Source organism: Arachis stenosperma, chromosome 6 (genome assembly GCF_014773155.1).
Source record: "Arachis stenosperma cultivar V10309 chromosome 6, arast.V10309.gnm1.PFL2, whole genome shotgun sequence".
NCBI classification, from domain to species: Eukaryota; Viridiplantae; Streptophyta; class Magnoliopsida; order Fabales; family Fabaceae; genus Arachis; species Arachis stenosperma.
The window spans coordinates 124,447,982-124,461,260 of NC_080382.1; the positions used below are offsets into that span (position 1 = coordinate 124,447,982).

Sequence of the window (13,279 nt, forward strand, 5' to 3'; positions counted from 1 at the left end):
GAATAAAAATACATTTTAACATGTACATCTTGCTTGATTATAATGGGAGTGGTTTAGATAATTGCAACTTCGTAAACAGGCGAATTTTAGTTCTAAAGGTACAAGAATGTAAACCAACTTAAGCTAGAGCTTACAGTTTGCAGTAGGATTATATGTTAGAAAACATAATTATATGTTAATTCAAAAATGAGATTAATATTGTGTAATGTTAGTGCAAAACAATCTCATATTTATTAGTGGATCAAATGTTCTCATTTGCAAGACTTTAAATAGGTAATGCATCTATTTTTAATATATAAAAGTAGATACATAAGCATGCATTACATTACTTTTGAGACATTTCTTTTTTCTTATTAATGTCATGTCAGTAATATTGTTTACTTGCACAATTTTAGAATCAACCACTCAATTCTTGCCAAATCAACTATTATTTTCAAATCAGCAAAAAAATAAAATATATAAATAAAAAACTAAAAAAATAGAATCCAATAAATTTGTAACCTCCAAATATATTGAATTCATATTCCTATATTTATTATATCATACCGTTATAAACAATATAATAAATTTATAATTACAACAATTAATTTATAAATTAAAAGTTTAAAAAATGAAAATTATATTTATTATAATCATTTTAATTTTTGCCAGTGAGTTATACCTCAAATGGCATAGTCTCCCATATTGGTCGCGAGTTCGAGTCTCTATATTTTGGTAAAAAAAATAATCATTTTAATTTTTAGAAGTAACACTAGGTACAAAGAACTATTATTGTAGTTTTTACTTATTATTAAAAATAAATTCTATTTTATTTTACCAATATAAATTTTGAAAAGAATATTTGAAAACTAAAAAAAACAAATTTATTAAAAGAGTATCAAAATGAAACCAAAAAATATATGATATTAGACATACATTTTTATATTAGATACAAATAAAAAACTAAAAAATAGAATCCAATAAATTTGTAACCTCCAAATACATTGAATTCATATTCCTATATTTATTATATCTTACCATTATAAATAATACAATAAATTTATAACCGCAACAATTAATTTATTAATTTTTATAAATAACTCACTAAAGGTAATAAACGTCCATATTACAAATGTCATAATAATATTATTAATCATAATAAATTTTACGTTATAAGTATTTAAATTCCATACCATTTAAACTACATATATAAGTCTCTTATCACTATTCCTTCGCATAACATCAAATTTAACACAAAAAAAATTATTTCCGAACTGCAATGAGAATCTGATGATTAGGTATGACAAAAAAAAATCACAACATGCATCATACATTCATACTTACTCAAATACCATATACCTAATGATAACATAAATTGAATATTGGAATAGGAAAAGATCTTCATAATTTTAGCAACTATAAACGAAATTGATAACAAATTAGGATGGAACTATGTTAAATATAAAAAGTGTTAGAAGAAAACATATAAAAAAAAGAAACAACTACATGTGTGGCACATGTAATCAAACACCACAATATCCAACAATAAGGTAACTCTATATACTTTTCATAATCTCATCTATCAAATTATTAGTTGCTAGCCCAATACTTATTTTAGGTTCAGAATTCAATTAAAAGTTTTAGATCAAAGTGTTACAATAACTTTTGTACTATTTGATGGCGACGCAAAAAACTTATTGGGCACAACTGCTTCAAATCTAATGACATTTCAGAAAAATAATGACATTGAAGCACCATCCCATCAAGAGATTAAGGAGAAAGAAAACCATACAAATTCAAGACACATCTTCTAAAGAAGAACATACATACAAAGATGGAACTAAATAACACAATAGAAAGTGCATCAAACTTAACAATTCATAAAGAACATGTTTTCGCAAGAACCTACGATAAAAAGAAGAAAGCACCAACTCTAACAACCAACAAAAAAAGGAGGACGAGCGCCACATAAGATGACTAAGACCATCAACTAAAACAAATACAAAAATCAAACCACCAAATAAAAATATCACTTTGTACAGCTCCAACATCCAAATCTTTTGTACTACAAATTATTTAAAATAAAACACCTTTTAAATTTAGTTTCAATTTACACATATTTAATTTATTTCTACAAAACATGACAATTTTTAATATTATTATATACTATCATTAATTTACCGGCGGCACTCATTCTAGTTATAATTAAATTCTTTAAAACGAATCATATTACAAAGCCATCCCAGCTTAAACTTAATTGATTCCTCAAAAAGAAATTATAAGATCACGTTAGCAAAATACAAATAGTAGTGGCAAGCTAGTGTACTGTGTAATATTCTATTCAATATCTGGAAGGCAAGTGTATATACAGCCTGTAACAGCGTAACACTCCATTCCACATTTCATTTATCTCCTGATCTCCTCAAGCAAGCTTGGTCGTTGTTTCAGTGTTCACGTTTTTCAGAGCCACAAAAACGTCGTCGTTTCTGGGAACACAACTTATACTGCTGCATTCCGCGAACTTCATTGATCTGAATCTAACCCCCACCGACTCTCTCTCTCTCTCTCTCCGTGATTGAGTATGAGGCAGCACAAGCTGCTATCATCATCAGCGAGCAATAACAGGAGACCCAGGATTCTGTATCTGGTGTGCGCCGTTGCATTGTTCTCTCTCCTCCTCTTTGCCATTCAATCCTCTTTCTTCTCAGGTAATTAATTAATCACAATCATACTCCCCTAATCATTGATTAATAAATTATTCAAAATTGCGCTCCCAATCTTGCGTGTGATTCTGAGCTTCCTCCAAATTGCACTTTTTCCAGGTTCCCTCATTTCAGATCGCAACAGAGAGCAAATTAGTGTCTTGTCAAACTTCCAGACCAGTGTTCAGCAGTGTGTGGTAGCTATCCGTTCCTTTTCTTTCTTTTCTGTCTTTTTATTCATTTTGGATTTTTTCCTTCGGTGGTCCTATGGGTTTGTTTATACTTGATTTGAAATTCAGTTGTGTCTGTGCTGTGTTTTCTATAGCTAATTGTGGAAATGATATATTGTAGGTAATTTTTTTTTCTCCATTGAACTTTGAATGGACTTGACAGAATAACGGGCAATGTGATAATTGTGTTACTAAAGAAAGTATATCAACTTAACTGAAGACAGGCCAAACACACTTATATGTTTCTTTTGAATAACATGATTATGATTTGTTAGTGTCTAACGATTTTTGGTATTCATGGTTATGAATTGTGTTGATTTGAGAAACTAAAGTTCTGGGATTTACTTGTTTGTGCGGCCCGGTATATTTGTTTAGAAATTTGACTTGTTAAGTAGTATGGAAACCAGTGTTGAGCTATGGAATTGAAAACAGGCTAAAAAGGGGCTTGGACTCACTGCACAAATTATTGACCACTGTAAATTGATCCTTAAATATCCTGAAGGCACCAACAGCACCTGGGTATGTCTTTTATGCTCTGATACTTCTTCTTTGATTCAATTTCCACCAATAGCACAGTACTAATTTTTGAATCTGTTTTGATTCTTGCAGTACAATGCACAGTTTAAACACTTTGAGCCTTTGGAGTACAAATTTGATGTGTGCGAGTCGATCTTGTTGTGGGAACAGGTGAACCACCATTCTTTTATCACTGTGTTTTAAGTTGCTTCTTTTCAGTGTGATTCTGTACTTAGTACTGATATGTTGAGGTATGGCAGTACCGTAACATGACCACAATTCTAACCCGAGAATATCTAGATGTTCGTCCTGATGGCTGGGTAGATTATGCTCCACAAAGAATTGCTCAATTGTATGAACCTTAATCTTCTTCTCCTTCTTGTTTGTGACTACTATAAATGTCTATTTCATTATTTATGCTTATTCACTGCAAGCATCTTGCTATGAAGCAAGTCTAATTTCAGTTTTCTTCTTATAGGGGGGCCAAAAAGTGCTACAATAAGACTCTCTGCGAAGAGAACCTCAATATACTATTACCAGCAAAACCACCTTTTCATCCACGACAGTTTCGTACTTGTGCTGTTGTTGGAAATTCTGGAGATCTTCTGAAGACAGAGTTTGGTGAAGAAATTGACAGCCATGATGCTGTTTTCCGTGATAATGAGGCCCCTGTTAATGAGGTATACTTCTATCAACTCATCAATTACAATTCTGACGTTATGTGATAGGATAGATGATAAGAAAAAAAAGAAGGATAAACAAGACATGAATTGAAATTGAATAAGGAAGATACATTAAAATTGAAATAGAAATAAAATGGATAGATTGAAATTGAATACAAAGAGAATCACTCTACTTTCTAGCCAATTTCTTGATGCAACAAGAAAGAGACTCCTCAACCTAACTTGTCCATGCCATAGTTTGGGAATTGAATCGAAGGGACTCCTCAACCTTCTATCCAATTCTCCGATGCAACGAGAGACTCACTCAACCTCACTTGTTCACATCATGGTTTTATCACAAAACCAAAAGGGGGTTTTCAAACCTCTAATTACTGAATACTACGATTACAATAGTTTATGAGGTATTTATAACCACTTATTAGGTTAAAACAAGGAAAACTTTAAGCTCAAACACAAAGCCCAATCTAATAACTAAATAAACAAAATTAAAATACATCAAATTAAGTTGAACATTCTAAAAGTATAAACTATTAACTTCTAAATAATATACTCTTCATATTACGAACATTTGAAGCACGTATCAATAGAGCTTCTAGTGTTTTTTTTTTTAGTATTGTCTCTTACCAAAAGTTTAGCTTTTGCATGTCTTGATATCCAGATCCTTTATCTTTGGATAAATGAGACTGATCACCAGCTAATGCAAGCTCAATAATTATTCTTCTATTACAGTACAAGATGCAATAGTGATTAAGAGCATCAAATTCATTTGTTTACTGTTTTAATTAAGGCTCTGAACTACATAGGGGGAAAATAATTTTTCAAACACTTATTTTGTCTGTCTTTGAATTGTGCAGAAATATGCCAAGTATGTTGGTCTTAAGAGGGATTTCCGTCTAGTTGTAAGGGGTGCTGCTCGTAACATGGTCCCTATTCTAAATGGATCTGGTGAGTTATTATTTATGAGTTATTTTAACAAAAATATCAAACATTTATTGAAATTAGTATTTTAAATGTCAGGTGATATTAGTTAAATGGGTATCTGTTCACAATCCTAGATTTACAAATGGCTACTTTGTCATTTCTGTGTGCTATGTTGCTTATCCTCATCTTTTGTTGCCTAATCCTTTAATATAAACTATACTTTCCATTATTATTTAAATTATTCTACACACAGATTAATCTATTATTAGCAAGCAAAAGGTAGTTAGTAAATAAGTTAAAAAATAACAAAAATTATATTGTGATAAGCCTGTTATATTAGATTCTTTTAATTGTGTTCAAGAATTAATTTATTAATATAATACGCCATTACACCTAAGCAGTTGGTCTAACTGTCTAACTTAGACGTTTTTGTGGATCAACTGGGAGACAGTTTCTCAATAACTAAGAACCAGAAATCTGGAACTTACAGTGCACTTATTGATATTTTAATCCCCTTTTTCTCCTTGCATGTGTGAGTTCTTGAGTTGTATAAGATCAGAGGATTAAAGTTGTTGCTCTACTGCAGATGACGAGATATTGATAATAAAAAGTCTAACGCACAGAGAAATCAATGCCATTATAAAGGTGAAAATCTGTTCTTCACTTAATGCTTTTGGTCTATAAGCCTGCTACAGACAGCAGAAACTCAATTATCGGAACAAGTTTATCAACATTCTTTTGACCCCCTTTTTTTTATGGCAGACTATTCCAAATCCAGTCTATCTATTCCAAGGGATTGTACTACGTCGAGGTGCCAAAGGAACTGGGATGAAATCCATTGAGTTAGCACTCTCCATGTGTGATATTGTTGATATATATGGTTTCACTGTTGATCCAGGATACACTGAATGGTGGGTTTCTCTATCTGGATTTTGGTTTGGTTTAGACAATATGGATTTTATGTTTTTTAGTCTTTGTGATAGTTTCTAGAGTATTCATACACGTGCTGCTCTTGAATAGATTTCTCCATTGATACCCCAAAACTTTGCTTATTATTATTTTTTTCCCCTTATTTAATGTAAGTCTGCAATGCCAATGGGTCTTTTTTCTTTTCTTTTTTGTGATTTTCTTTATCTACAGGACAAGATACTTTTCTGCTCCAAGGAAAGGACACAATCCACTTCAGGGTAGAGCATACTACCAACTTCTTGAATGCCTTGGGGTATGTCTTTTCTTTGGATAAAATCTACTTAGTATATTTTTATGGGTGTTGCTAATATGTGTCTTACGAACACATTTAAGAGTACCACAGAAGGAAACATTTGACTAAAAAATTTTGAAAAATAAAATTTTTTACATTTGCAATGCATTGAATTCATCAAAAACCTAATGTTTCTATTTATACTCTTAACATATGCCTTAGCGCTCATTTTGGCTACATCCTATTATTAACATTTCCTTTTTCAAGTTTTGACACATGGTTTAATTTTCAGTTAATAAGGATTCATTCCCCCATGAGATCAATGCGGAAGCAAGACTGGTCAGATGTGCCAAGTAGAGAAATGATTAGCCAAGCACATGCAGCAGCAAAACAATTGAAGCTGAGTCAATCCAATCAAGCTGGCGACTTAGGGCAGTTTGGCAGTTGCAAGGTGTGGGGTGATGTGGACCCCAAAAAAATGGGACCCGTATCAGGATCTCCGGACATGAGTGATGTAAGGAAGAAATCAAATTACAATAAATGGGAAGTCATGCCTTTTAAGAGTTTGAGGAAAGAAGCACAGGATCACTATATCCAGATGCAAGGGGTGTCTCTGTATAAAATGGATGGCAATAGATTGGATGATCTTGTGTGTGTGAGACATCCCTTAAAATCTGATGTGTAGATGGTGTCTCCCTACTAAGGTTCTTTCTGATCATTGGCCCAACTATTTTCTAAATGGAATATGGGATGAAGTTACCTTCTGTGGCCTGCTTTGTATATTTCCACAGTAGTTCATTTTTTTTCTGCACAAATTCTGCAGCTATCAGAGAGAAGCTAGAATACCAAATCCATGAAGGGAATCCGAATGTATAATTTCATTGACTTTAATATTTTATACTAGAAGGTGATTTATTGTAGGGGATAGGGATTAGAGATCACAACATAGGAATTTTGACTACAGAAGTTTGTTGTGCTTCCTTTTGTGATTCTGGTGGGTTCGAAATGGAATGCTCTTAACAGTGCAATAGGTGTCTCATCTATTAAAATTTGGTTGGTCTTAGAGGTATCTGTAAACATATCACTGTAATGATCAACAATCCTAGAAAAATGTTGGTCTGATGTTTTGAACTAGTTTTACACGGCATTAAAATTACATTTTGGAGTTAAAATTCTTTGATTATTTTTAATTTTACTTTCTTCTCTTTTGGAAAAGCTCTCATGCTGCTGCCAACTTAATGGATTTTGTTCCCGTGAGGCTTGATCTTTGCTGAATGTACTTGTTCTTCTTGTTCTGAAGTGGTATTCTTATTCTATTATTAAGCCTTCATGTAATCACTTTGGTTCAATTTTGTTATATGTACGAATCTTTTCTTGTATAGTCAATTCATTTTTCTGTGAGGTCCAAATTAGTTGGATCTTATACTTAATACAATAGTAGAAGGGAGTGGATCTGACTTAGTATAGGAGGAAGAGTAAGTACAAAACTATTTCATGGTTTCTTGGATTACGACTAAAGTTAATATGGTTCTCTGTCCCAAAGAAAAAAGTTAATACAGTTCTGGATGAAATTTGAAACGGGAACATAATCTTTGAAGAGAGTATATAGTATAGTTGATAACTTGGATGTCATGATTTTTATTCGTTGAAGAATGTCATTGTGCTTCTGTAGTTCTGTATTTATTGTTTCTATCTGAATGTAACATATGGTAACATAACATTTCTGAATATAAGAGGTTAGTACTTAGTACCAAAAAACACAGGATAAGAGATTCTTTTTTAATGCTTATAAACATGGGAATCCAATTTCTCGTAAGGAAAAAAAATCTGAATATATGGTAACATAATATTTTTTACCTGTGAATAATAATAATAATAATAATAATAATAATAATAATAATAATAATAATAATAATAATAATAATAAAAAAAATAATAAATAAAGAGTGTTGCATTTATGTTAATTAAATAAATTTTAACTATTTATTTGTTATATTTTATATTAATAATTTAGATTTTAAAAAAGTAACATACAAATCAGTTTATTTTTTTTTTAGTAAGATTATAAAAAAAATAAAAGTTTAAAACCTGTTAGTTTATTTGTTATCTCTAAATAGTAGGTTAGTTTCCAAATAATATATTCTTTATTTTTTTTCCAAATAGGTTAATTTGTTTGTTAATCTGTTGCTAATTTTTTTAACTAAATTAATTAATAAAGAAGAATGCTAATTAATTAATTAATTAGATAAAAAAATAAAAAGTAATGTAAGATAGTATTAATAGTGGAAAGAGAAAAAGCTAAAAGTATAATAAATATGTATAGCAAAGAAAAAGAAAACTTGATAAAGACAAGGACAGCTCTAGATAACAATCTTGTTTTGCTTCCAGTTGGCTGAACATAATTCTCCCCTCCATAATGGAAGAAAAAAAAAACACTTGATATTATCATAAAACTCCAAAGAGTTCACATAAATATCTTGGTGGTGATGGAACCTGCTGAATCAGAAGAGTCCCCAAAGATTAAAAACAAAACCTTATCCTGATCCACAAATATCTCACCCCATCCATCATACCCACTTTTAATCTATAAAGTTGAACCACACTTGCTCTGATCACAAGTCACAATACTAAAACAAAAGCAAATTCAAAATGCAGAGTGCTTTAACCTTTGCTTCCCCTATTGTTATGCCATTGGCACCTTCAAAGAGTGTCTCCCAAGTAACCACCTTCCCTACCAAATTAGCTTCCTCACTTTCTTCACCTCATAAAGTTGCAGTCAAAGTTGCAACCGTTAACTATGACACTTCAACAGTAGATTACAGTTCTATGTTCTCGTAAGCCTTGTGTTTCAACTCTCGTTTCTAACTCTCAGGGTTTATAGGGTTCTTAGTTTTTAGAATATAGAAATTGTAGAGTTTAGTTATGCTTTAGATCTTAGATCATTCATAACACATGATTTGCGCAATAGGAAAAGATTTTGGTTTTATAGATACTATCAAAATAACTATGGCTTTCACCAAAATTTCTTGGTTGTTTATTTGTTGGAACACTTGAGTTGAAACTGTTAGATGAGAGTGATAATTGTAACCTTTGTTTCTGTGTGGTTCTTTCTTCGTTTAGTGTGTTTCCGGCGGAAGCTTGCGAAACCGTCGGAGGGGACGCATGTTTGGCAGAGATGTATCCTGAAGCGAGGGTTCAGCCGGAGGCTCGGAACGACAAACCTCAAGTTGCTTCAGAAAGTGTTGATAGAGAGTATCTTGAATACAATGATCCCAAGACGTAAGAAACATCTCAAAAATCAATTCACCGTTATTTACTCTCGGAAATGTTTGTTAACCAAAGAAAATGAACCAAAAACAGCCATATAACTTGCCTTATTTAACCTTTATTAATTGTTGCGACAATTAATGAATATTAAATAAGACAAGTTCGGACGGTTTTTTTTTTTTTTTTGGGTCCGTAGCATTACTGTTTACTTCTCTGTTATTAGATCATTGTTTCTAGATGAACTCGGAATTCTTGGTGGACTATGATCTTACATGTATGTGTTTTGACTCAGGGTCTTCTTGGAGAAGCTTGTGATGAACTCGGAGGAATGTTCTGTGAGCACGAGTATCAGAAGGGTGTCTACTAGGACATAGAAAAACCCCTCTTTTTGCAATGACTACTACAAATCTACAATGTGTTGTATATATATGATATGATATGTAGCATTTAATAATATAGATCTCAAGTTTGCAATTTTCGTTTTCGATCTAAATGATAGAAGCTTAGAATAGTAATCACCATAGGAGAAGAGTAATATTATTTAAATATGAATATCTGTTTGAAGGTGGCGAATGCTAAATTCCAGCAGCGGAAATTACAGAAAATGGAACTTCTATAATGAATTATAGAACTTAACAAGTAGAGAACCAAGTTCCAGTGTTCATTTGGAGAAACAAAAAGCGAAATAAACAAAGATAATAGCCAGAGAGTATATAATATTTATGGATTTTGTATGTATGCATAATGCATGTGAATGGCTATAAGTATGTAAAGTTGGGAGTTAAATAGTTAATGGAGTGTGAGTATGATGAAAGTTATGGAGCAAAATTGAGGGATTCTAATTTCTACATAAAAAAAAAGAGCGGGGATTAGAATTAGAGGGCCGGGCTACCAATGGGGTTCATGGCTGCCGATTAGGGATGACAATAGGTATTCAAGGGGCAGGTATTGCTCGCTCATCCTGCTCAGAGTTTAGGAAAATACCCTCCATTTCTACTACGGATATCCGTTTCATTCACTCTGCATGAAAGATGAACATTCGCCGCGAATGAAAAAGTATAGGAAACCATGTAAATGTTGAACAACATGAACAATAATTTAAGAAAAGAAGATTAAATTAATTGCTAAAATTAGATTCTAAATTTATTAGAATAATCAATTTTAAAATTTAAATTATTAGGATTAGACAACATAATCTCTTCTGTCACATCACCTCCTCCGTTACATCATGTTCCCATTTCATCTCAACCTTCTTCTTTTTCAACTCACGTTTTCTCCTTTTACTACGCCACGATGGAAACGGCGCCATAGTTTCAACCATCGCAAAGTGCAGCACCGCCAAACGCCGTTTACCGTCGCAACTTCTTCCTCACGTGCTGCAGTCTTCGCCAAATGCCGTCCACCATCGTGGTGCCCTCTTCGCTTGCCGCAGCTACCCCCGAATGCTGTCCCCCATCGGATCGCGGCTTTCTCCTCGCCGCAGCCATCGCTGGCGCAGCTCCACTCCATTATCATGATTGCAAGCATTATTATGTGTGCTGTCTTTAAGATCACAGAAAAGACAAGTTAAATAAACGATATTGTAGTTATTGGGGATATGCTTATCAGGTGGCTGGTTTCATTGATAATAGTAATTATATGGAAGAAGAATATATGGCAAGCTATTATTTTCTTATTGGTATTCGGCTGAATAGATGCTATTTATTTCTCATTTCAGATAACAAAGTTCATCGAGGGAGGCTATATTCCAATTGTGTCTTCTTTGTTCTTGACGATGATCATGAGAATCTGGCATTACGTGCACAAAGAGAGGTACATGTTCGAGTTTAGAAATAAGGTTTTCAATGAATACATGTTCATGATTGCATGCATTATTGTTTGTACTACCGATCACTGTGGCACCATCCCTCTCTTGTTTCCACCTTGTTGTGATCAACCCATAATATGTCGGATGGTCATTTTAGCATGTATACGGATGATTATTTTAATTTTTATGTGGATGATTATTTGGTTGGAATGAGTTTAGCTAGATACAATTAAAATATACTGGATGTTCAATTCACTAAGTATGCGAATGATTATTTTTATTTTAAGTGGATGGTTATCCTTAAGCGCCGATAAAGGTCCTTGTTGACGAACCAGCGGCGGTGAAGAGGATCTCGATGGCGATAATGGAGGTTGATTGGCGACCAAGCGACGGCAAAGGGTTTGGAAAAAAAATTTGTGCTTTGATAAATTAGAGTATAATGGATGGTTAAAATTTTTGAATTATTGAATGAGGTTTTTTGGTTAGGTAATTTGAGTAGAGTGTTACTTTTTTTTAATTTCATTGGACCAAATTTTCAACCCGTTGTTCACGTTGATCAGATTCTTCGTTATTTATCTAACGAAACCGTTTGCGGATATGCATGAATATTAACTTTTAAAAACATTAAATAATATAATTCAATACCATTCAACTAAATTAATTATATTAAAACATAATTCAAATACAAATTTAATATAATTTACATGCACATAAAATCTTCAATATACATAATAAAAAAATAAGATAAAAATTATTTTTAACAAAATAATATAATATAACTTTTATATATAAGTGAAAATATTTTAATAATTTTTTATCTTTTGTAAAACTTTGACGAATCTTTATAAGGTGGGTACTTCTACTCCATTTCCATTTCTGTTTCTTCGCATGGCGAGTCCCTCATCTTTGTTGGAATTTTGCAGATACCCATTAAATATCCAATTATAGATAATACTTGTAGATACCTACTTTTACGGATATTTTTACCATGTCAGATTATATTATTCATTTAATTAAATAGGCCAAATTTAAATTTTCTTTTCAAAATTTATTAAACAAATAAGCTATAACTTAAACTTTAAAAACTACTCATAAAATTCGTTAAGTCAACCTATTTTAATATAATATTTTGAAGGTATATAAATAAGAGGACGTATATTTAATGAGATAACTACTGAATTCGTATCCAAAATATCCAAGTGTTGATAAAATAGTACCGAAAAATGTTATTGATAAAAAGATTCTTAAATAATTTTAAAATATGACAAAAATGACCAAATTTTAACCATTTTTACTTCTGTTAATAGAAAATGCTAAAATAACTAACAGAGTTGATTATAAAGCAAACTCTCTCCAACAATCTATTTTTTGGCTTTTTTAATTAATTTTAACAATAACAAAGTGAAAAAATAATAAATTTCTAATTTAATTTGGTAAAAAAATCACAATTCAATTGAAAGAAACCTAAATTTTTATATCCTTAAGAAAGTTGAGGGTGTGGCAGCGATGGAAGCTCCTGATGGCATCATTGTGTTTGCTAAGAAGAACAGCAGAGAGAGAGAGATGGCGGTGATGCAGATGAAGGAGAAAAGGTGACGCTGCTGCAACTGTTGCTATTGGAAGAAGTCGTCACTGAGATGCTCCTCTCCTTGCGCGTTGCTGCTGCAACTATCTTCTCCTTGCTTTGTCGTAATTTTGCTACTATTCTCTGTTCTTCCGCTAATTCTATATTTTTTCTCAGATTTATGAGCAATGGATTCCTAGAAATTTGGACATTCTCCACAAATTTTGTGTGAGTTTTGTAGTTGTTAATTTTTATTGATGTCACTTTTATCTTCTTCTTTTTGTCTTAGTTTGTTTGAGTTGTAGAGAATAAAAGAGTAAACTATTATTTTTACTCACAAAAATTGAAAACACTGACACATCTATCTATAAAAGAAAAAAATTATCATTTGTACCCCGAAATGGCGAAA

General features: G+C 32.0%; 2 protein-coding genes across 2 annotated transcripts; both read left to right on the forward strand.

Annotated features, from left to right (window-relative positions):
• Positions 1–2,333: 2,333 nt before the first annotated feature.
• On the forward strand, positions 2,334–7,471 carry LOC130936581 (sialyltransferase-like protein 1). The gene is made up of 11 exons (XM_057866674.1): positions 2,334–2,687; positions 2,802–2,878; positions 3,344–3,430; positions 3,521–3,598; positions 3,688–3,779; positions 3,906–4,107; positions 4,965–5,055; positions 5,618–5,676; positions 5,794–5,942; positions 6,172–6,253; positions 6,525–7,471. The coding sequence occupies exons 1-11, from the start codon at positions 2,561–2,563 to the stop codon at positions 6,915–6,917; spliced, it is 1,437 nt and encodes a 478-aa protein (XP_057722657.1). The 5' UTR covers positions 2,334–2,560; the 3' UTR covers positions 6,918–7,471.
• Positions 7,472–8,808: 1,337 nt separating this feature from the next.
• LOC130932752 (light-regulated protein 1, chloroplastic) lies at positions 8,809–9,977 on the forward strand. Its single transcript, XM_057862161.1, has 2 exons — positions 8,809–9,066; positions 9,353–9,977. The coding sequence occupies exons 1-2, from the start codon at positions 8,882–8,884 to the stop codon at positions 9,513–9,515; spliced, it is 348 nt and encodes a 115-aa protein (XP_057718144.1). The 5' UTR covers positions 8,809–8,881; the 3' UTR covers positions 9,516–9,977.
• The last annotated feature ends 3,302 nt before the right edge of the window (positions 9,978–13,279 follow it).

Excerpts from the sequence above, each read along its gene's own strand:
- LOC130932752 (XM_057862161.1), top strand. The coding sequence starts at position 8,882 with ATGCAGAGTGCTTTAACCTTTGCTTCCCCTATTGTTATGCCATTGGCA. Across the intron at positions 9,067-9,352 it reads GATTACAGTTCTATGTTCTC|TGTGTTTCCGGCGGAAGCTT; the intron begins GTAAGCCTTGTG and ends TTCTTCGTTTAG.
- LOC130936581 (XM_057866674.1), top strand. The coding sequence starts at position 2,561 with ATGAGGCAGCACAAGCTGCTATCATCATCAGCGAGCAATAACAGGAGA. Across the intron at positions 4,108-4,964 it reads ATGAGGCCCCTGTTAATGAG|AAATATGCCAAGTATGTTGG; the intron begins GTATACTTCTAT and ends TGAATTGTGCAG. Across the intron at positions 5,943-6,171 it reads GATCCAGGATACACTGAATG|GACAAGATACTTTTCTGCTC; the intron begins GTGGGTTTCTCT and ends CTTTATCTACAG.